The sequence below is a fragment of the Heterodontus francisci genome, chromosome 5 (genome assembly GCF_036365525.1).
Source record: "Heterodontus francisci isolate sHetFra1 chromosome 5, sHetFra1.hap1, whole genome shotgun sequence".
NCBI lineage: Eukaryota > Metazoa > Chordata > Chondrichthyes > Heterodontiformes > Heterodontidae > Heterodontus > Heterodontus francisci.
Genome location: NC_090375.1, coordinates 82,236,642 through 82,261,136, shown reverse-complemented (window position 1 = coordinate 82,261,136; position 24,495 = coordinate 82,236,642). Strand labels below are relative to the sequence as shown.

Genomic DNA, 24,495 nt, shown 5'->3' with positions numbered 1-24,495 from the left:
TAAATAAAATAAATAAATAAACCTACAGCATCACCAATACACTGTGATGGAAATTGGTTTTGTTCTGACTTTACTAGGACAAAGCCATAGGAGATCCAATAATATTAATTAATTTTTGAACATATTCTACATAGTCCAAATGATCAGTGAAATTGAAGGGTGTGAAAAGCCAGATCAAACTGGATTAATGATGAAAAATATTTTAACTAGGCGAGTGGTTAGGATCTGAAATGCACTTCCTGAGAGTGTGGTGGAGGCAGGTACAATTGGGGCTTTCAAAAAGGAATTGGATAAGCACCTGAAGAGAAAAAAATTGCAGGGCTACGGGGAAAGGGAGGGGAAGTGGGACTAGCTGAGTTGCTCTTGCAGAGAGCTGACATTGACATGATGGGCCAGTTTGCTTTGTTCTGTGCTGTAACCATTCTATGATTATATGATACGTGGTGCCATTTCTTACAGCCCACATGTGAAATCCCATTTGTTGGAACAGCCTGTGAACAGGAGACTGAGAAATTTATATTTCTTGTAGGCATCTCATCATACATTAGCCCAATTTAGTTAGAATTTAATTTTTAACAGTATTCCATAGGAACATAGGAGCAGGAGTAGCCCATTCAGCCCATCGAGCCTACTCTGCCATTCAATACGATCATGGCTGATCATTCAATTCAATGCCTTTGTCCCACCTATCCCCATATCCCTTCATCTTTATTCCTTCATCTTCATTAATACTTTTGATCTATAATGGCTAGATTGTGCAAAAAAAACCGACAGTAGTAACCACCTGCCTGAACATTAACAATATTGATCAAGGGTATGTACATTCAAATTGTAGGTAGTCAGTGGTCAAGAATCAAATTAAAACACATCAGTTTTCTTAATGTTTCTCAATAAATGAGTCTATCCATGATAGAATATCAGAGCACTACAGAAATAGAAGGGTCTCAATCGACAACTATGAGCAACAACATTGCAATGCAATTGTCTTTAAAGTGTGTATGGTGATTTTGTTTGGAGATTAAGACACTTTAGTAATGCTATTATAGCAGACTGGACTTTTCTGGTTTGCTGTTTTATACTACTATCGGGATAGGTCACATTGTAACTATTATCCCTCGATAATTGTAATTGACAGACTAAAGATGATGTTATTAGGTTTTGTGCTAAATGCATGATTGGTTTTAAATATTTAAAAAGTCACAGCTATTTTGTTTAATAATTTATGTTCCGTGAACACATAAAGATACATGTTTTCTGTAGATAACATATTAACTATTGCATGTTTTCATCAGTACCCAAATCTACAGACAGCCAAGTTCATAAACTGCCATCTACTGATGCCCAAGGACAGAAAATTCAACAACTGGAATATGAGGTACAACGCCTTAACCAGGTCCTGGAAAAAATACAGGCCTCAGTAACAGGATTGAGTGACAATCTGAGGCATAGCTTCCAGGAAGATACCAGCAAAATGCTTGCAACATTACTGAGCAATCTGAGGCCGCCTGGCAGTGCTGTTGGCTTTGACATTCTCCATGTTCCAGAGAATGATGACACATTTTATCGATCGGGAATGGGTGAAATGATGTCTAAACTCACAGAAGTTAAGGACACATTGAAGTCCAAGAGTGATATGTTGGATGAACTGCACGGAATGGTGACTGGACATAATGGACAGTTGAAGCAGTTAATGGAAGCAGTTCAAGGACCTATTTCTACTTATTCTCCATTTTCCAATGGCGACTTTTATCAGTCTTACATTGACAGCAAATTTGAAACTCTCAGGGAGGAGTTAATGGTAGGCATTGACATAAAATTTGCAGATCTGAAAAATTCCTGTGAGTATAAGTTAATGTCTCTCAAACAGCAATGTGAAAAGAACGAATCACATGATGAGCATGTAGAAAAATTGCTCAATGAAAAAGAGGCTGAACTGAGAAAGGATATCAATGACCTCAGAAGCCTTCTACAAGAATCACCAGGCCATTTCAACTGCTGTGTTCCCATAGGCACTTTAAGACATCAACTAAACAACATGGATCGAAGGGTCTACAGAATTGCTGATGCCAATAGGCTGTTGAATGCCAGATTGGATAATGAAATGAAGCGTTTCACTCGCCTTAATATAGAAGATTTTTTTAGTGACAGGTTAGAAGAAATTGAATCTAGAATAAATGTAACAGAGAAAAATGCTGAAGAACATTGCTTTTATATTGAATATAGTCTTAAAGGACTCATTGAAACTGAAGTTGATGACGTCAAAGAACTTCTAAAGAGGAAGTTACAATTGTTAGAGACTAAACATAACAATGATTTTGCACTAATTAATAACATAACTTCTACTGGTGCAATAGACCGTAAGCTGGAATCATTATTTCCAAGTGATCTGAATTCCAGTAATGATCAAATCAATAATGGGTTGGACCATTTTGAGAACAGATTGCAGATGTTAGAAAATTTATGCCAGATTGGTTGTACTTCTGTTACAAAGGAGATGAAGGACATCAAAATGGATTTTGAAACCTGCAAAAATGACTACAAGGATGTATTATTAAAAACAGAACAAGACTTAATTCTCTTTAAATCTCTGAATGATACAGTTCATGAAGGTCTCAAGAAGATGGAAGAAAATGAAGACTTAGAAATGCTACAAGGAGAAATCATCTCACTAAAAGTCAACATAAACACTGTTGAGCACTCTGTACAAGCACAGTGGGAAGGTCTGAACAAGAATACTGAAGCGCTCTTAATACTCGAGTCCACTTTAACAAAGAAGCAGCAGAAGCTCCTGGATAAGATTTACAAACTCCAAGAAACAGACAAAAACCTAGAATCCCAACTCCAGAAGAATGATAGTAGTCAGTTAATTGAAATGAAGGAACAATTTGAGCAACTAACAAGTCAGATTACTAAAGACATTAGTAAGTGTAAACACAGTACTCAAGGGATCCAGAACAAAGTCTCCCATGTTGACAGGAGAATGGCCCACATTGAGAATGTTTGCAGTAAACTGGACAACATTTCTGGCAGTCTACAGAGAATTAAAGATGGTCTGAACAACCAGGTCAGCAGTCTTTGGAACTGTGTCCATCAGATAAATGAAACTGTGAAATCACATTCCAAAGAAATTGTTGTGTTGAAAACTGCCGTTCGCCGATTTCAAAGCCAAGGTCCTAAACTTGTTCATAAGACAGAAGACTTGCTTCCACTTCAGCCTATTCCAGGTAGGATTTATTGACCTTGACTATAGTCTGTTTCTAAGTAAGTTGTTTGAAATTCCAAATATTTTGTCCTTTGGTGAAGGATGCTTTTAGTTACATTACATGTTCATCAACATACTAATTTACTATGTACCTCATTAGTAAAATGTTTATCATCAATACTGTTAGTGCATGCAACATTTTGATATTAATGCACTGTAAGAAACATTGCACTTTAAGGCAATATACTTTAATATTTTATGATATGTTTGATATGCTTAATTTATAATTGTTTCCACCATAACCACTGCCAATGACAGATGTGTAAGCACCAGTATTTAATTCAGTATGTTTTCTTAATGTACAACCCAACTTTGGAAGGATAAAATCTATGATTATAATAAAAGCAAAATACTGCGGATGCTGGAAATCTGAAATAAAAACAAGAAATGCTGGAAATACTCAGCAGGTCTGGCAGCATCTGTGGAGAGAGAATCAGAGTTAACGTTTCAGGTCAGTGACCCTTCTGCAGAACTGGCAAGTATTAGAAATGTAAAAGGTTATAAGCAAGTAAAGCAGGAGTGGGGCAAGAGATAACAAAGGAGAAGGTGTAGATCGGACAAGGTCACAGAATAGCTGACCAGAACATCATGGAGCAAAGGCAAACAATATGTTAATGGTGTGTGAAAGACAAAGCATTAGTACAGATAGGGTGTTAACAGACTGAAAATTGAACAGCCGCAAGTACACACAGGAAAAAAAAGTGGGTAAGCAAACTGAACAAACTAAGATGAAATAAAATAAAATAAACACAAAAAAAAATAAAAAAGAGGAAAAAGAAAAAAATAACTGAAAATAAAAGTAAAATGGAGCCCGTCATGCTCTGAAATTATTGAACTCAATGTTCAATCCGGCAGGCTGTAGTGTGCCTAATCGGTAGATGAGATGCTATTCCTTGAGCTTGTGTTGGTGTTCACTGGAACACTGCAGCAAGCCCAGGACAGAGATGTGAGCATGAGAGCAGTGGGGAGTGTTGAAATGGCAAGCAACCGGAAGCTCGGGGTCCTGCATGCGGACTGAGTGGAGGTGTTCTGCAAAGTGGTCACCCAGTCTGCATTTGGTCTCCCTAATATAGAGGAGACCACATTGTGAGCAGCGAATACAGTATTCTACATTGAAAGAAGTACAAGTAAATCGCTGCTTCACCTGAAAGGAGTGTTTGGGGCCTGGGTTAGTGAGGAGAGAGGAGGTAAATGGGCAGGTATTACACCTCCTGTGATTGCAGGGGAAGGTGCCATGGGACGGGGACGAAGTGGTGGGAGTAATGGAGGAGTGGACCAGGGTGTCACAGAGGGAACGATCCCTTCAGAATGCTGACAGGGAAAGGGAGGGGAAGATGCGTTTGGTAGTGGCATCATGCTGGAGTTGGCGCAAATGGCGGAGGATGATCCTTTGGATATGGAGGCTGATGGGGTGGAAAGTGAGGACAAGGGGAACCCTGTCACGGTTCTGGGAGGGAGGCGAAGGGGTGAGGGTAGAGGTGCGGGAAATGGGCCGGACACAGTTGAGGGCCCTGTCAACCACAGAGGGGAATAATCCTCGGTTGAGGAAAAAGGAAGACATATCAGCAGCACTGTCATGGAAGGTAGCATCATCAGAGCAGATGCATCGAAGAACGAGAAACTGGCAGAATGGAATGGAGTCCTTACAGGAGGTAGGGTGTGAAGAAGTGTAGTCGAGGTAGCAGTGGGAGTCAGTGGGCTTATAATGGATATTAGTAGACAGCCTATCACCAGAGATGGAGATAGAGAAGTCGGGGAAGGGAAGGGAAGTGTCAGAGATGGACCATGTAAAGGTGAGAGAAGGGTGGAAATTAGAAGCAAAGTTGATAAAGTTTTCCAGTTCAGCGCGGGAGCAGGAAACGGCACCGATACAGTCATCAATGTACCGGAAAAAGAGTTGGGGGAGGGGGCCTGAGTAGGACTGGAACAAGGAATGTTCGACATATCCCACAAAAAGCAGGCAAAACTAGGACCCATGCGGGTACCCATAGCAACACCTTTTATTTGAAGGAAGTGAGTGGAGTTGAAGGAGAAGTTGTTCACTGTGAGAACAAGTTCAACCAGGCGGAGGAGGGTGGTGGTGGATGGGGACTGGTTGGGCCTCTGTTCAAGGAAGAAGCGAAGAGCCCTCAAACCGTCCTGGTGGGGGATGGAGGTGTATAGAGATTGGGTGTTGATAGTGAAGAGGAGGCGGTTGGAGCCAGGAAACTGGAAATTGTCAAAATGACGTAGGGCGTCAGAAGAGTCATGGATGTAGGTGGGAAGAGACTGGAGAAAAGATAGAGTCAAGATAGGAAGAAATAAGTTCAGTGGGGCAGGAGCAGGCTGACATAATGGGTCTGCTGGGACAGTCCTGTTTGTGTATTTTGGGAAGGAGGTAGAAATGGGCTGTCCGGGGTTGTGGGACGAGGAGGTTGGAAGCTGGAGAGGGAAGATCTCCAGATGAAATGAGGTCAGTGACAGTCCTGTGGACAGTAGCTTGATGTTCGGTGGTGGGGTCATGGTCCAGGTGGAGGTAGGAAGAAGTGTCTGAGAGTTGCCACTGAGCCTCTGCAAGGTAGAGGTCGGTACGCCATACAACAACAGCACCACCCTTGTCTGCAGGTTTGATGACCATGTTGGGGTTTGTCGTCATCTCAATTTCTCTGCCCCCCTCACTCACTCTAACCTGCCCCCCTCTGAGCTTGAGGCACACCATTCTCTCGGGTCTAACCCCGACATGGTCATCAAACCTGCAGACAAGGGTGGTGCTGTTGTTGTATGGCTTTGTCAACTTTGCTTCTAATTTCCACCCTTCTCTCACCTTTACATGGTCCATCTCCAACACTTCCCTTCCCTTCCCCGACTTCTCTGTCTCCATCTCTGGTGATAGGCTGTCTACTAATATCCATTATAAGCACACTGTCTCCCACAGCTACATCGACTACACTTCTTCACACCCTGCCTCCTGTCAGGACTCCATTCCATTCTCCCAGTTTCTCCATCTCCGACGCATCTGCTCTGATGATGCTACCTTCCATGACAGCACTTCTGAAATGTCTTCCTTTTTCCTCAACCGAGGATTCCCCGCCACTGTGGTTGACAGGGCCCTCAACCGTGTCCGGCCCATTTCCCGCACCTCTACCCTCACCCCTTCCCCTCCCTCCCAGAACCGCAACAGGGTTTCCCTGGTCCTCACTTGCCACCCCATCAGCCTCCATATCCAAAGGATCATCCTCCGCCATTTCCGCCACCTCCAGCGTGATGCCACTACCAAACGCATCTTCCCCTCCCTTTCCCTGTCAGCATTCTGAAGGGATCGTTCCCTCCGTGACATCCTGGTCCACTCCTCCATTACCCCCACCACCTTGTCCCCTTCCCATGACACCTTGCCCTGCAATCGCAGGAGGTGTAATACCTGCCCATTTACCTCCTCTCTCCTCACTCCTCACTATCCCAGGCCCCAAACACTCCTTTCAGATGAAGCAGCGATTTACTTGTACTTCTTTCAATGTAGTATCCTGCATTCGCTGCTCACAAAGTGGTCTCCTCTACATTGGGGAGTCCAAACGCAGACTGGGTGACCGCTTTGCAGAACACCTCCGCTCAGTCCGTAAGCAGGACCCCGAGCTTCCGGTTGCTTGCCATTTCAACACTCCCCCCTGCTCTCATGCTCACATCTCTGTCCTGGGATTGCTGCAGTGTTCCAGTGAACATCAACGCAAGCTCGAGGAACAGCATCTCAGGGGCGATGCCACATTGGATTTGGTACTGGGTAATGAACCCGGCCAGGTGTTCGATTTAGATGTAGGTGAGCACTTTGGCGATAGTGATCACAATTCGGTCAGGTTTACCTTAGCGATGGGCAGGGACAGGTATATACCGCAGGGCAAGAATTATAGCTGGGGGAAAGGAAATTATGACGCGATTAGGCAAGATTTAGGATGTGTAGGATGAGGAAGGAAACTGCAGGGGATGGGCACAAACGAAATGTGGAGCTTATTCAAGGAGCAGCTAATGCGTGTCCTTGATAAGTATGTACCTGTCAGGCAGGGAGGAAGTTGTCGAGCGAGGGAGCCGTGGTTTTCTCAAGAAGTTGAAGCGCTTGTCAAGAGGAAGAGGGCGGCTTATGTTAGGATGAGACGTGAAGGCTCAGTTAGGGCGCTTGAGAGTTACAAGCTAGCCAGGAAGGATCTAAAGAGAGGGCTAAGAAGAGCAAGGAGAGGACACGAGAAGTCACTGGCGGATAGGATCAAAGAAAACCCTAAGGCTTTCTATAGGTATATCAGGAATAAAAGAATGATAAGAGTTAGAACAGGGCCAATCAAGGATAGTAGTGGGAAGTTGTGTGCGGAATCAGAGGAGATAGGGGAAGCGTTAAATGAATATTTTTTGTCAGTATTTACAGTAGAGAAAGAAAATGTTGCCGAGGAGATTATTGAGATACAGCCTACTAGGCTAGATGGGATTGAGATTCACAAGGAGGAGGTGTTAGCAATTTTGGAGAGAGTGAAAATAGATAAGTCCCCTGGGCCAGATGGGATTTATCCTAGGATTCTCTGGGAAGCCAGGGAGGAGATTGCAGAGCCGTTGTTGTTGATCTTTATGTCGTCATTGTCGACAGGAGTAGTGCCGGAAGACTGGAGGATAGCAAATGTTGTCCCCTTGTTCAAGAAGGGGAGTAGAGACAGCCCTGGTAATTATAGACCTGTGAGCCTTACTTCGGTTGTGGGTAAAATGTTGGAAAAGGTTATAAGAGATAGGATTTATAATCATCTTGAAAAGAATAAGTTCATTTGCGATAGTCAGCACGGTTTTGTGAAAGGTAGGTCGTGCCTCACAAACCTTATTGAGTTTTTCGAGAAGGTGACCAAACAGGTGGATGAGGGTAAAGCCGTGGATGTGGTGTATATGGATTTCAGTAAGGCGTTTGATAAGGTTCCCCACGGTAGGCTATTGCAGAAAATACGGAAGTATGGGGTTGAAGGTGATTTAGAGCTTTGGATCAGAAATTGGCTAGCTGAAAGAAGACAGAGGGTGGTGGTTGATGGCAAATGTTCATCCTGGAGTTTAGTTACTAGTGGTGTACCGCAAGGTTCTGTTTTGGGGCCACTGCTGTTTGTCATTTTTATAAATGACCTGGATGAGGGTGTAGAAGGGTGGGTTAGTAAATTTGCGGATGACACGAAGGTCGGTGGAGTTGTGGATAGTGTCGAAGGGTGTTGTAGGGTACAGAGGGACATAGATAGGCTGCAGAGCTGGGCTGAGAGATGGCAAATGGAGTTTAATGCGGAGAAGTGTGAGGTGATTCACTTTGGAAGGAGTAACAGCAATGCAGAGTACTGGGCTAATGGGAAGATTCTTGGTAGTGTAGATGAGCAGAGAGATCTTGGTGTCCAGGTACATAAATCACTGAAAGTTGCTACCCAGGTTAATAGGGCTGTTAAGAAGGCATATGGTGTGTTAGCTTTTATTAGTAGGGGGATCGAGTTTCGGAGCCACGAGGTCATGATGCAGCTGTACAAAACTCTGGTGAGGCCGCACCTTGAGTATTGCGTGCAGTTCTGGTCACCGCATTATAGGAAGGATGTGGAAGCTTTGGAAAGGGTGCAGAGGAGATTTACTAGGATGTTGCCTGGTATGGAAGGAAGGTCTTACGAGGAAAGGCCGAGGGACTTGGGGTTGTTTTCGTTAGAGAGAAGGAGGAGGAGAGGTGACTTAATAGAGACATACAAGATAATCAGAGGGTTAGATAGGGTGGATAGTGAGAGTCTTTTTCCTCGGATGATGATGGCAAACACGAGGGGACATAGCTTTAAGTTGAGGGGTGAAAGATATAGGACAGATGTCAGAGGTAGTTTCTTTACGCAGAGAGTAGTAGGGGCGTGGAACGCCCTGCCTGCAACAGTAGTAGACTCGCCAACTTTAAGGGCATTTAAGTGGTCATTGGATAGACATATGGATGAAAATGGAATAGTGTAGATCAGATGGTCGGCGCAACATCGAGGGCCGAAGGGCCTGCACTGCGCTGTAATGTTCTAATTTACCGATTAGGCACACTACAGCCTGCCGGATTGAACATTGAGTTCAATAATTTCAGAGCATGACGGGCTCCATTTTACTTTTATTTTCAGTTATTTTTTTATTTTTTCTAATTTATTTTTTGTGTTTATTTTATTTTATTTCATCTTAGTTTGTTCAGTTTTCTTACCCACTGTTTTTTTTCATGTTTGTTCTTGCGGCTGTTCAATTTTCAGTCAGTTAACACCATATCTGTACTAATGCTTTGTCTTTCACACACCATTAACATATTGTTTGCCTTTGCTCCACGACCTTCTGGTCAGCTATTCTGTGACCTTGTCCTATTTACACCTTCTCCTTTGTTCTCTCTTGCCCCACCCCCACTTTACTTGCTTACAACCTTTTACATTTCTAATATTTGCTAGTTCTGAAGAAGGGTCACTGACCTGAAACGTTAACTCTGATTCTCTCTCCACAGATGCTGCCAGACCTGCTGAGTATTTCCAGCATTTCTTGTTTTTATTTAAAATCTATGATTGTAGTGCTGGGTGTTATTCACATTTCAAGCAGAAAAGTTTGCACTCCCAACATTTCAGTTTCCTGAGATCCTAGTTCTAACACTACTTTTCATTCTGCATTCATTTATAAAAGGATTCACCACCCTCCCACCATCTGTATTTTACAGTAAGGTCAAAGGAGGAAATGCATCCTTGCCAACTTTTAACTTTGTTAAGGAAAACTACCAAATGCATGCGCCATGTTCAGGACTGCAGACAGTGGCAGATTTACTTATTTTTGAAGGATGTAAAAAGTTGAGCTTAGGACATTCCCCTGCACAATTATAACACTGTTGCTTGAAGAGTAGTTAAAATCACCTATATGACTTAGCAACTAACATCTCACATGGTTTCTGCAGCCTATGATTTTAACCTGCTGTTCTGAGCAGGCAACAGAGACGACTGCAGAAAACTGGTAGGGGGTCCTCCTTTAACTATGCAAATTAGTTCCAATGACCTCATCAGGTCATTAAGTTAATAAGTGTGGGCCTGAATGGGAAAGTGAGTGACTTTCCTGCCAGGTCAATCTACAGGAAGAGGAGGCAAGGTCAGAAGGGGCCCAAAAGGGTAAGACTTTTTACGACCTTCCTTGTGGGGCCAAGAGGTGTAGGAGTGCTCATTTGAGCCCCATAAGGAAAGTTTAGGCCTCCCTTGCCCTGGGATTCCTCTCATCTTCCTTGATCACAACCTACCTGAATGCTTGGGACTGTTCCTTTGGTCCCTGGTGGCAGCCTCCTGCTGCCCAATCTTCTGTTGTTGGCTGCTAGGTAGCTGCTGCTCATGTTAATGCCAAACCAGATTTAATAGGTGGTCACAGGTTTTAACAAGAAATGTTGGTTAAAACAGCCAACCAACAGTGAAAAACTAGAAGCACTAAGGCTAGGGAAGTCCATGCTCATAAACTGAGCTTTGAATCAATAGGAGTTTGTGTAGGGCTAAGCTTGAAAGGCTGTTTGTCTGTGTGGAGCAGTTGGAGGCAGCAGTCATGTGATGAAACCTCCAGGAATATATCCAAACCTAATTTTGGGCAGGACTGTGACAGGGCCAATGCAGCTGAGACCTTGAAGTTAAAATCTCGTAGGCTTGTTGCTGTCAATAACAGGACAGTTAAATGTTTGCCTCATCTCCTGCTCGCTGGATTCCCACCCTGAGTTAAAATCGGGACTGTTGATTTTTAATGCCTGTTTGGTACATTTTGTGTTTGTATAATTTCATCCATTGAATTTTTTTAATATAGTTTCATTTTTCAATAAGTTGCAGTCTTCAGGAAAACCTAGTCCAGTACTTTTCAGTCATTTCTACTTACTTCTGTAAGTAAACCTGTCCTGATTTCCTTTTATTGTGGAATTGTGGTGTAAATTCAGCAGCCTGGGAGTCCCACTGCCAAGCGACCATGATCCTGACATCTACCCTCTCTAATTTTCTAGGACTGGGTTATTTACATTTCTTTAGTCAGGTTTCCTGGCTTACCATTGCAACCGACCAAGCGGCAACTGAGATTAGTATGTGGCAGGCCTCTGAGCCCTGTAACTGATAATCTGCTGGTGAACTCTTACCAACTGAAGATTTGTTCTAGAATGTTGAAAAGGATTGGCACAGCCTATGAAATTGATCAGCCTGAGATCAACTGTTCAGGCTTTATGACTCTCTCTACAAGCGGGAGTTCCCTATGCCTAGTGTTGCTATAGAGCAGTTGATGGAAAATATGTATTTCCATATGTAATATTGTAATATGTTCACAGATTGTATTGGTCAATGTAATATATATGCACCTTCTGTCAAAGAGGTTTCTGCTCATGCTGGTTGAACATGTTGCCTCCCATCTTTGTGCCCAGCTCTTCCGTAACTACCTGTTTGAATCCCTTCCATCTGGCTTCTACCCCTCCCACAGCTATGAATGACATTCTCCATGACTCTTGTATATTAACCTGCTTGATCCTCTCTGCAGCCTTCAATACAGTGGACCACATTATCCTCTACCCGTGCCCTCCTCCATTGTCCACCTCAGTGGCAGTCCCCTCACTTAGTTCCAGTCCTCCCTACCCAATTGTAGCCAAAGCATCTCCAGCAATGACTTCACTTCCCAGTGCACCATCTGGAGTGTTCCAAGAATTCAGCTTTGGCCTCACCTCCTGTTTATCTACATGCTACACCTTGGCATCTGGTTTCACATTTATGCTGCTGACACCCAGCTCTATCTGTCCTTCAATCCCTCCACTGGCTGTCTGCTGTCACACTTTTATTCGCTTGTGGGTTGTGGGCATCGCTGGCATTTATTGCCCATTCCTACTTTGCCTTGAGAAGGTGGTGCTGAGCTACCTTCTTGAATCCTTACACTCCAAGTGGTGTAGGTACTCTCTCAATACAGTTAGGTAGGTATTCTAGGATTTTGACCCAGCGATGATGAAGGAACGGTGATTTATTTCCAAGTCAGGATGGTGTGTGACTCAGAGGGGAAATTGTAGTTGATCGTGTTGCCGTATTGTGTACCTGCTGCCCTTATTCTTTGAGGCGGTAAAGGTTACATATTTGGAAGGTGCTGTGGAATAAGGCTTGGCGAGTTGCTGCAGTGCATCTTGTAGATGGTACACACTGCTGTCAGTGTGTGCTGGTGGTGAAGGGAGTGAATGTTTAAGCTGCTTGATGAGGTGCCAGTCAAGCAGGTTGCTTTGTCCTGGATGGTGTTGAACTTCTTGAGTGATGTTGGAGCTGTACTCATCCAAGCAAGTGGAGAATATTCCATCACACTTCTGACTTGTGCCTTGTAAATGTTGGTCAGGCTTTGGGGAGTCAGGAGGTGAGTTACTTGCTGCAGAATATTCAACCTCTGACCTGCTCTTGTAGTCACAGTATTTATATGGCTGAGCCAGTTAAGTTGCTGGTCAACAATGACCCCCCAGGATGTTGATGGTGGGGGATATGAAAATGTTAATGCCATTGTATATGAAGCGATGATGGTTAGATTCTCTCTTGTGGAGATGGTCATTGCCTGGCACTTGTGCGACACAGATGTTACTTGCCACTTACCAGCCCAATCCTGCGTTGTCTAGATCTTGCGACACACAACATGGACTGCTTCATTATGTGAGGAGTTACAAATTGTACTGAACATTATGCAATCATCAGTGAACAGTCCCACTTCTGACCTTATGATTGGAAGGCCATTGATAAAACAGCTGATGATGGTTGGCCCTAGGACACTACCCTGAGGAACTCCTGCAACAATGTTCTGGGGCTGTCATGATTGGCTTCCAACAACCACAACAGACTGTCTGACATCCAATTTTGGGTGAGCAGTCACTTCCTCCAGCAAACCATTGGAAAGGCCAAAACCATCAATTTTGGTCTCTGCCACAAATTCAATTCCCTTGCCAATGACTCCAACCCCTTCCCTACCACTATGTCTTCGGCTGAATCAGATCGTCGATCGTCTGTCGTCTTGCAAGATATGTTTCTGACCCCCATATCCTTTCCATCAGAAAAACCACCTACTTCTACTTCTGTAACATTGCATAATTCTACCCCAACCTCAGCCCATTTGCTGCTAAAATCCTCAATCTTGCCTTGTTTAACATCAGACTTGATTGCTCTATGACTCTCCTTGCTAGCCTCCAAATAATCAACCCTACATATGATTCAATTTGCCCAAACCTCTGCTGTATGTATCCTATCTACCACCAAGGCACATTTGCCCATCACCTTGTGCTTGGTGGCCTACTTTTGTTCCTGGACCCCCAAAACATCAAACATAAAATTACTGTTCTTGTCTTTAAAACCCTCCATGGCCTCATTCATTCCTATCTCTGTAATCTCCTCCAGCCCTATAACTGCCCCCTAACTCTAGATTTGGCCTCTGGTGCACCCTTCCTCCCAACTTCCTGCTATTGGCATCCATGGGTTCAGCCACGTCCCTCCCTAACCCCTCTTGCCCCTCCACTTTTTTCTCTTTTTAGACCCTCCTTATAATCAACCTCTTTGGCCAAGCCTTTGACTACTTTACTAATCTCATCGCCATTGGCACCATGTCTTAAATGTCCAATTTAAATGCATGGAGATAGTGGATTTGGTGGTGTTTCAGTATTAGTGGTATAATATACCTGCTCATACACTGGTTTATACTTTCTTTATCACATGGCTTCTGAAGAAATTTGTGCTCAAATTTCACCTGGGAGCCAGTGTTCTGTAAATGGAAAATTTAAGCTGCAGAGTTTAGTGAAAGCATGACTTACTGGTTGGACCACTTAAAACACTATCAGGTCCTGTTTTCATCTGTTAAAACTGCCATCAACTGCCTCTGCCGCATCCCTCCCTTCCACTAGCTCGCCTGGCCAAACTTCGTATGATGCTCCCCCCTGCTTTAGCTCTGAAATTGCATCTTTATCTAATTTCTCTCCTGTCTCCCCTCATGCCCTCTCTGAGCTCATCTTGTCCATGAAACCCACCTCCTGTTTCCCTGATCCTATTCCTGCTAAACTGCTGACCATCCAACTTCCCCTCCTGGTCCCTATGTTAGCCGATGTTGTAAACATTTCTTTCTCTTCAGTTGTTGTCCTTCTCTCCTTTAAATCTGCCCTCATTGCCCCTCTTAAAAACCCAGCCATTGACCCCATTGCCATTGCAAACTACCGTCACATCTCTGACCTTCCTTTCCGCTCCAAAGTCCTTGAATTTGTTGTCTCCTTCCAAATCCGTTCCCATCTTTCCCGGAACTCCATGTTTGAATCCCTCCAATCAGGTTTCTGTCCCTGTCACAGTACAGAAACAGCTCTTCTCAAAGTCACAAATGACATCCTACATGATGGTGACAGAGGGAATTTTTCCTTCCTTACCCTTCTATACCTTCAAGTATTTATCTTGTTGGCTTCTGAAGGTCACTGTTGAATCTATATCCACCACACTATCAGGCAGTGCGTTCCAAATGATACCCACTCATTGCGTAAATCATTTTTTCTCATGTCGCCTCGGGTTCTTTTACCATTTTTAAATAAAATTAAAAAATACAAGGCAATGTGTGAAAATGTAATTATCCTGTGACAAAATGTGCTCAAAATATACCCAAAAGGTCAGGACAACACACCAGTCCAGAAATCTAGAAGGAAATTGATTGCAGGTGTTGTTGTAAAACAAGGCAATGCACCAGTGGGAACTTTGGGAGTGGTCAGATCCATATTCATGGGATTGTACTGCATGGAATTCATTACTTACATCATTCAAACATCTGTTGGAATGAATAAATCATGACCATTTTCTAGCCTAGACAATACAAGGCCTACTTCCCAACCAGATGGTTATGGGTTAGAGTATCAATGGTGCTTGTCTCTTGATTCACATGGAGCAAGTTTTTTCCAGACCTTGTTAGGTTATGAGGTGGAACACCCCATGATGCAAAGGCTACATTTAGCCATTAATGTAATTATCTCATCCACTATGAGCTCACTTCCCCAATCTTTAAGGATTGATTTGTGTCCCATCTGTTGAGAGAGAGGGAAAAATAAACTGGAGAAATCATGAAGTACCAAAAAGTATTGTATAAATTTTATTGGCAAATACGTGAGAGCTCCTTTCATAGTCCGTGAAGCAATCTGGTTACGGCTACAGTTCTTCGGATAATATTCAAACCTAGTATTGACAGCAGTGCTTTCTGTTTCTTTAAAGGTGCCTGTATCTTTCTTGTGATACCAATAGCTCAGCACAAGTTGATGCTGTCAAACATCAGATCCCAATTATCTCAGAATCCCTTGTTATACTTCTTATTTGCTCCTTAACATCTGCTGTTCTTTTAATAAGATCTGAGCCACAGCTGTCTACATCACAATCACAGCAGAGAAAGGGGATGTTAACTGAAAACTCCACAAAGCATAGAACTCTGTTGTAGGATATACATATGTTATGACAAGCCAGTCCTAATTTCAACAGCTGATAAGATAGTAATAAAAACAAGAAATGCTGGAAATACTCAGCAGGTCTGGCAGCATCTGTGGAGAGAGAAGCAGAGTTAAAATTTCAGGTCAGTGACCCTTCATCAGAAGGTCAGTTCTGATGAAAGGTCACTGACCTAAAACATATTTCCAGCATTGCTTGTTTTTATTTCAGATTTCCAGCATCTGCAGTATTTTGCTTTTATGATAAGATAGTAATACTGGGTTCCGATGTTTGAAACTTTAGCCCAGTATTTATATCACAACATAAGGAAAGTTCATCTCAAAATTGTCACATCAGCAGCTTCAATATTGTCATGTAAAATACAAAATACTGCAGATGCTGAAATATAAGAAACATACAATAGTTGAGTCAAGACCTATGGAAAGAAGAGAGCAGTTCATATTTCAGGTGTCAACTCTTTTGAAACATAAGAGAGTGAGAACTATATTGGAATACAATAGGAAAAAGGGAATGGGGAAAATAGCAATATCCTTGCCTGACTCTTTTTCAGTTTTGAAGGGGTCCATACCCCAAAATGTTAATTTTCTCTTTTTTCCACAGATTGACCTTTTGTAATTTTCCAGTGTTATTTGTTTTGTTTCAATATTTGATTCTGATTTTACTACTTGAATTTACCTGTGGCTTATATAGAGCTGCACTGTATTTTCTACTGGTTCTCAGTAGATGGGGTGTGGGTGCAGGCAAAAGGAGCAATTCAGAGGCACAATAAAAGATTTTGTATATGTGCATACCAGATAGGTACGTAGATCAGAATCTGTATGTATGCATGTATCAAACTGCATCAAATGCACATGTGGATCAGACACAATTGGTTCAAAATTTAGATTAACACCGTTTGGTGTCCTAAGTGGCATCCGTGGCACACCTTTGGGCCGAATTGCACCAGATGCCCTATTGGTGAGGGGTTAGAGTGCGTGCAGTTGTGGGGTTGTTGGAAATATGCAGAGCAAGCAGATCATGATGTCAATCAGCGTACAACGCTGATTTGATGGCAGTGTTGCCATTTTGAAGCTTAACGCTCCAGCTAACATTCTCCCTTAACCTCGTACAGCTGAACATATGCAGCAGGAAGGACCTCCCCCCCCCCCCCCCACCAATGCTATTTAAAGGAATCAACAACTATGTTACAGTTTAGTTGTTGGTTGATTTCTTCTTCTGGCTGTTGCTTCGATTCGTAGTATGTTTGGCACTTTCTATAGTTGTTTAAAGTTGCAAAAGTCTACAGGGAGTGGTGCGGCAGGTGCTGAAGGAGTTTTTGTTGACCTCAACGCTTCTGCACAAACCAGACATAGATGCATTAGTAGCCATTCCTCTTGGAATACAGCAGGACTTGTAGAATGAACAGAGGCCATGCAGAGTAGGACAAGCTATGGAAAAGGGAGGAGATGGGCTCTCAGCAGGTGGCCATATCCACCTAGGGTGTTCAGGGAGTAATTCCCCAACCAGAACCTCAGCAAGGAACTGTCTGAGCCGTCTGTGCTTCAGTAAGGAAGTCCTCACTGAAATCTGTCGCCTGCACAACTGCAGCCTCAGAGCAGAGCAAGGACTGCATTACCAGTGGCTGTGAAGGTGATGCAATTAATTGTTATGCATCCAGATCCTCCCAGGCTGGAGCTGGAGGTATTTGCAACATTTCGCAGTTTGCAATCCACTGTTGCATAAGAGAGATCACTGGCACTATATTCATTGAAAGCTGACTACATTTCATTCTCTTTTGCCAGAGAGAAGCAGGCAGAGTGAGCATGCAGCTTTGTGATGATTGCAGGTGTCCCCATGGTGCAGGGTGCCATTGACTGTGCAAACATCGCTTTACGGGTGCCGCATGTCCACTCTGCCTTCTGCCACAACCGAATGGTATTCCAAACCCTGTATGTCCAGCTGCTGTGTAACCATAGGCAAAGAATCATGCAGGTCAATGCCCAGCACCCTGGCAGCAGTTATGATGTCTTCATCCTGCATCAGTCTGCTGTGCCAGCTGCATTTGTGCCACCATGGCAAACCAAAGGGTGGCTACTGGGTGACAAGGGCTATCCACTGACCACATCCGCTATCCACTGATGACTTCAGTGCACAACCCATGCTCACATACCCAGCATGCATACAACAAAACCCATGGTATCACATGCAATGTGACAGAGCAGACCATTGGCTTGCTCAAATAACACTTCTGCTGCCTTGACCGCCCTGGAGGAGTCCTGCAGTACTCAGCAGAGTGGATGTCAAGATTCGTGGTGGTCTGCTGCATGCTGCACAACCTCACCATTATGAGGCGACAGCCCTTGCCACCTGCAAAATAGTGAGTAGGTCAGGAAGAGGAGGAGGAAACAGAGAGGAGGCAACCTAGACTGCCTCGTTCTGGTTGGACGGTCTGTGAGGAACTCGCTCGACTGTGACTCCAGGAACTACAACCCAATTCTCCATTCACTGATAGTCCAACCCTTTACCTTCCCTCTGTCGCTGAGCAACACAGTATCCACAATACAAAAACAAAAACCACCGCAAAATAAAATAAAATTTAGAAATCAAATTATTCCATACTGCATACAAAAGTCAACTAATCACCTTTGTGCATTCCCTTAGTGCCTGTCCACATGCCTTTGCCTGACATAGTGTTCCTATGCAAATCTACCCCAATGGCTGCAGCATGACTTGTGGAAGGATGTTGAATTTCAGTGGAGGAGACTGCAGATGGCCTTGGAGAATGAGCTTAAGCAGCTCTGGGCCTAAAAGGCCCAGCTACAGACTGCAGCATTTTGGCATGGGCAGCAGCAGTCTGGGCTGGCAGGAGGATATGTAACAGCAAGAGCATTGGCAGAGTGACTGGGATAGGAGATTGAATGTTTCTTCCTGAGAGAGGATGACAAATCTGTGCTGCAAGGAGCCACTGTCATTCCTCTGGGACGGCATCTCAGAAATCCTAGTAATCTGTTGGTGGCAGCAGCTTGTATGGCACCAAGCTGAGCTTGCATGAATTCAGTCTGAGATTTCACTGCAGCACTCACTTCTGGTGGAAGCTGCTTGTGCTGCAATGAAAGCTGAGACATCGGCCATCATGGCTGGCCCACAAGTGTGCTGATGGAGCTGTCCACCACTTACATGCTGGAAAGGATGGGCTCCAAGCTCTGTGCAAAACCCTTTGCTGAGTTGGTGCTGGACTCCTCCATGCTCCCTGATATTAACCGCAGGCTTTCGGCAGGTTTCCTAATGCACCAAGCATTTCATTATGCATGCACATAAGCCGCCTTCTGTATGATCCACATTGAAGTGTTCTGCAGCTGAACTCATGTGTGGCCGAACCCTCTGGTGAGCTGGCACCTGTGCTATCCTTGTGCCTTGGCCTGACTCCAGGCTCGGGGCCACTCGTGTCTCACCATGTGTAGATCCAGCCTCTATGCTATCCTCTAAATTGCACACAGTGTCAGTACCTTAGCTGCAAGTGTGACATCTAGTCTTTGGCCTCCTTGTCTCGAGAGAAAATGGGTAAGCACCTCGAGGTGGTCAGTGGTTTGTGAAGCAGCGCCTGGAGTGGCTATAAAGGCCAATTCTAGAGTGACAGATCTTCCACAGGTGCTGCAGATAAAATTGGTTGTTGGGCCGTTACACAGTTGGCTCTCTTCTAGCACTTCTGTCATTTTTCCTGTCAACTGCGAAGTCTCTTCGACTCGCCACACTTTAGCCCGCCTTTATGGCTGTCGGCCAGTTCTGGCGATCACTGGCAACTGACCCCCACGACTTGCGGTCAATGTCACAGGACTTCATGTCGCGTTTACAGACGTCTTGAAAGCGGAGACAGGGACGGCCGGTGGGCCTGATAGCAGTGACGAGCTTACTGTACAATACATCCTTGGGGACCTGCCATCTTCCAGGCGGCTCACATGGCCAAGCCATCTCAAGTGCCGCTGGCTCAGTAAGGTGTATATGCTGGGGATGTTAGCCGCCTCGAGGACTTCTGCGTTGGAGATACGGTGCTGCCACCTGATGCCAAGGATTCTCCGGAGGCAACGAAGATGGAACGAATTGAGACGTCGCTCTTGGCTAACATACGTTGTCCACGCCTCACTGCCATAGAGCAAGGTACTGAGGACACAGGCTTGATACACTCAGACTTTTGTGTTCTGTGTCAGTGCGCCATTTTCCCACACCCTCTTGGCCAGTCTGGACATAGCATTCGGACGCCTTTCCCATATGCTTGTTGATTTCTGCATCGAGAGACAGGTTGCTGATGATAGTTGAGCCTAGTTAGGTGAACTCTTGAACCACTTCCAGTGCGTGGTCACCGATATTGATGGATGGAGCATTTCTGACGTCCTGTCCCATGATATTCGTTTTCTTGAGGCTGATGGTTAGGCCAAATGCATTGCAGGCAGCCACAATCCTGTTGATGAGTCTCTGCAGACACTCTTCAGTGTGAGATGTTAATGCAGCCTCGTCAGCAAAGAGGAGTTCCCTGATGAGGACTTTCCGTACTTTGGTCTTCGCTCTAAGACGAGCAAGGTTGAACAACTTGCCATCTGATCTTGTGTGGAGGAAAATTCCTTCTTCTGAAGACTTGAACGCATGTGAGAGCAGCAGGGAGAAGATGATCCCAAACAGTGTAGGTGCGAGAACACAGCCCTGTTTCACGCCACTCGGGATAGGAAAGGGGTCTGATGAGGCACCGCTTTGCTGAATTGTGCCTTTCATATTGTCATGGAATGAGGTGATGATATTTAGTAGCTTTGGTGGACATCCGATCTTTTCTAGTAGTCTGAAGAGACCACGTCTGCTGACGAGGTCAAAGGCTTTGGTGAGATCTATGAAAGCAACGTAGAGGGGCATCTGTTGTTCTCGGCATTTCTCCTGTAGCTGGCGAAGGGAGAACAGCATGTCAATGGTGGATCTCTCTGCTCAAAAGTCGCATGTGCCTCTGGGTAGACACGCTCAGCCAGCTTCTGGAGCCTGTTTAAAACGATTCGAGCAAAGACTTTCCCCACTATGCTGAGCAGGGAGATTCCCCAGTAGTTGTTGCAGTCACCACGGTCAAAGAACAGTACAGCACAGGAACAGGCCATTCGGTCTTCCAAGCCTGCGCCGATCTTGATGCCTGTCTAAACCCTTGTTCGTGTAGAGGGTGATGATATTGGCAACGCGCATGTCTTGTGGTACTGCTCGCTCATCCCAGCACAGGCAAAGCAGTTCCTGGAGTGCTGAGAGTATAGCAGGTTTGGCACTCTTGATTATTTCAAGGTTAATACCATCCTTTCCAGGGGCTTTTCCACTGGCTAGAGAATCACTGAGTTCCGATTTTGTTGGCTGTTCGTCTAGCTCATGCATGACTGGCAGAGACTTGGCTGCATTGAGGGTGGTATCAGCGACAACATTTTCCCTGGAGTACAGTTCTAGGTAGTGCTCCACCCAGCGGTCCATTTGCTTGCATTGGTCAGTGATCGTTTCCCCTAATTTAGACTTGAAGGGGGCCGATCTTCTTGATGGTTGGCCCAAAAGCTGTCTTAATGCCATCAAACATTCCTCTGATGTTTCCGGTGTCGGAGGCCAGCTGAATACAACTGCATAGGTGTTTCCGGTCATCATTTGCACAGATCCTGGCTGTGCTTTGTGCAGTGTTCTGGCTACTTTAAGTGCTATGGGTGGTAGCTTGCTGGGGGCTTTCTTGTAGTTCAACAGTGCAATGCGCTTAGCGGCTATGACAGGTTCCAGCTCTTCAAAGTGAGATTGAAACCAGTCTGCATTCTGCTTCTCACGTTTGCCAAAGGTGGTCGTTGCGGAGTCATGGATGGCGTCTCTGGTGTGGGCCCACTTTGTCTCTGCATCCCCTGCAGGAGTGTTTTGAAGGGCTTTTTCAAGTGAATTTAGAAACTTATGTAACAGCTATGGATAAGAAATTCTGTTAGTGTTGATGCGCGGGCGGCCCTTCTGCTTGGAGTGATGTAGCTTCTTTGGTTTGAGTCTAACTTTGCTGCACACTGGTGTCGCAGTCCGCACTGTGGAAGCTGCGTGTGATTTGGACATTGTTTATAGAGGCTCGCCTTGTGACGATGAGGTCGAGCTGGTGCCAATGACGTGATCTTGGGTGTCTCCATGAAACCTGGTGACAGAGTTTAGTATGAAAGAATGAGTTGGTGATGCAGAGGTTGTGATAGGTACACAACTCCAGCAGTCTCTGTCCACTCTCATTCATCCTTCCAATGCCATAGCGCCCAAGGCAGGAGGGCCATGAGTCATGGTCGGCCCCAACCCTGGCGCTAAAGTCCCCCAGCAGGAACAAATGTTCGGTATTAGGAATGCTACTAATGATATTATGGAGTTCCTCGTAGAACTGGTCTTTAACCTCAGGTGGGGAGCAGAGTGTTGGAGCATAGATGCTGAGTAGGTGTACTGGACCAGAAGCGGTGAGCAGTCGGATGGACAGTATGCGTTCCGAGCCATTTGAAGGTGGCTCTATCATGCTGAGCAAAGAGTTTCTGATGGCGAAGTCCACTCCATGCTGTCTTGGTTTTTCAGGATCCCCACCCTGCCAGAAGAAGGTGTAGTCTTGCTCTCTTAGAGATCAGCTCGCAGGGAGGCGTGTCTCCTGGAGTGCTGCAATGTCCAGATTGAGTCTATTGAGCTCGTTGTTAATGATCGCGGTCTTCCGAGAATCGTTGATTTGTGTAAGGTCTTCCGACAGGCCAGGACACATAGGTCTGACGTTCCTGCTTGCAAAACGAAGGGCTGGTACCTTCTTTCCTTTTATCGTCGTGCTGTTTGGTGCAGTGTTACAGTCCACTTGTCGGGCAATGACCCTGAGCTCCAAGCACCCATTGAAGCAGGTGGACTGTGGTGGGACAGAACCTTACTGACCTGGGGCTGCCCGGTTTGAGGCGGGCGGTCGCTGTCCAGTGAGATGCAATGACCTTTCCCACCGACAAAGGCAACCCATGGCGCCCAAACTCTACGCCAATTGAGATGGACTTATAACCCGTAACTGCTGCCTTCTGTGTTGTTTTGATCGCTCTGAGGCAACTATGGAGTGACCTCTCCATGGTGCATGCCTGGGCGGAACGTATGGAGGTTGTGAGTTGCCCAAGCGTCAAAACCCCCCTCTCGGTTTTCCTAGTGGGTTCCAAAGGAGTGCAGAGCACGACCTTTGGCACCGATACGGCTGCAGGAATTGCCGGAAACATGCCAAAGGTGACACATGACCGCCTACGGGGTTCCGGTCCGGATTTTCTGTTAGGGTTTACGCCCTTAGCTTTGGTCTCTCCTGAGACACCCACAAGGTAGTGACGATGTGTTTTCATCACTGTTGTCTTGCTGTTCCTCCCACTGCCTGATCAGGTTACATTTCTTAGGTATACGAAAGGAAAAAGGCAGAACCATAGAAAAATTACAGCACAGAAGGAGGCCATTCAGCCCATCTTGTCTGTGCCAGCTGAAAAAACTAGCCGCCCAATCTAATCCCACCTTCCAGCACCTGATCCGTAGCCTTGCAGGTTACAGCAGTCCAGGTGCAGGTCCGGGTACTTTTTAAATGAGTTGAGGGTTTCTGCCTCCACCACCGAGCCGGGCACTGGGTGAAAATGTTTTCCCTCTAATCCTTCTACCAATCACTCTATATCTGTGCCCCCTGGTAATTGACCTCTCCCCTAAGGGAAACAGGTCGTTCCTGTCTACTCTATCTAGGCCCCTCATAATTTTGTACACCTCTATTAAGTCAACCCTCAGCTTCCTCTGTTCTAAGGAAGACGACCCTAGCCGATCCAATCTTTCCTCATAGCTGCAACCTTCAAGCCCTGGCAAGATTCTTGTAAATCTCCTCCGTACTCTCTCCAGAGCAATTATGTCCTTCCTGTAATGTGGTGACCAGAACTGTGCGCAGTACTCCAGCTGTGGCCTAACCAGTGTTTTATACAGTTCCAGCATTACATCCCTGCTTTTGTATTCTATACCTTGGCCAATAAAGGAAAGCATTCCATATGCCTTCTTCACTACTCTATCTACCTGTCCTGCCACCTTTAGGGACCTGTGGACATGCACTCCAAGGTCTCTCACTTCCTCTACCCCTCTCAATATCCTCCTGTTTCTTATGTATTCCCTTGCTTTGTTTGCCCTCTTCAAATACATTCCCTCACACTTCTCCAGATTTAATTCCATTTGACACTTTTCCGCCCACTCAACCAAACCATTGATATCATTCTGGAGTCGACAGCTACCCTCTTCACTATCAACTACACGGCCAATTTTTTGTGTCATCTGCAAATTTCTCAATCATGCCTCCCACATTTAAGTCCAAATCATTAATATATACCACAAACAGCAAGGGACCCAACAGTGAACCCTGTGGAACGCCAGTGGAAACCGCTTTCCATTTGCAAAAACATCTGTCAACCACTACCTTTTGTTTCCTGTCCCTGAGCCAATTTTGGATCCAATTTGCCACATTCCACTGTATCCCATGGGCTTTCATTTTTCTGACCAGTCTGCCATGTGGAACCTTGTCAAATGCCTTACTAAAATCCATGTAGACCACATCCACTGCACTACCCTCATCAATCCTCCTTGTTACTTCCTCAAAAAATTCAATCAAGTTAGTAAGACACTACCTTCCCCTAGCTAATCCATGCTGACTTTCCATGATTAATCCATGCCTTTCTAAGTGGCAGTTTATCTTGTCTCTCAGAATTGATTCTAATAATTTACCCACCACCAAAATCAGACGGACGGCCTATAATTATTTCGCCTATGCCTCTCATC

The 24,495-nt window shown here is 45.0% G+C and overlaps 1 protein-coding gene across 2 annotated transcripts in view; it reads left to right on the top strand.

Moving 5' to 3' along the window:
• Window positions 1–24,495, top strand: part of LOC137369938 (EMILIN-2-like) — a 90,877-nt gene that overhangs the window by 19,693 nt on the left and 46,689 nt on the right. For both annotated transcript variants that reach the window (XM_068031700.1, XM_068031698.1), the window contains exon 4: window positions 1,293–3,224. In XM_068031700.1, coding sequence (XP_067887801.1) covers window positions 1,293–3,224 — 1,932 coding nt within the window. The remainder of the gene's footprint in view (window positions 1–1,292; window positions 3,225–24,495) is intronic.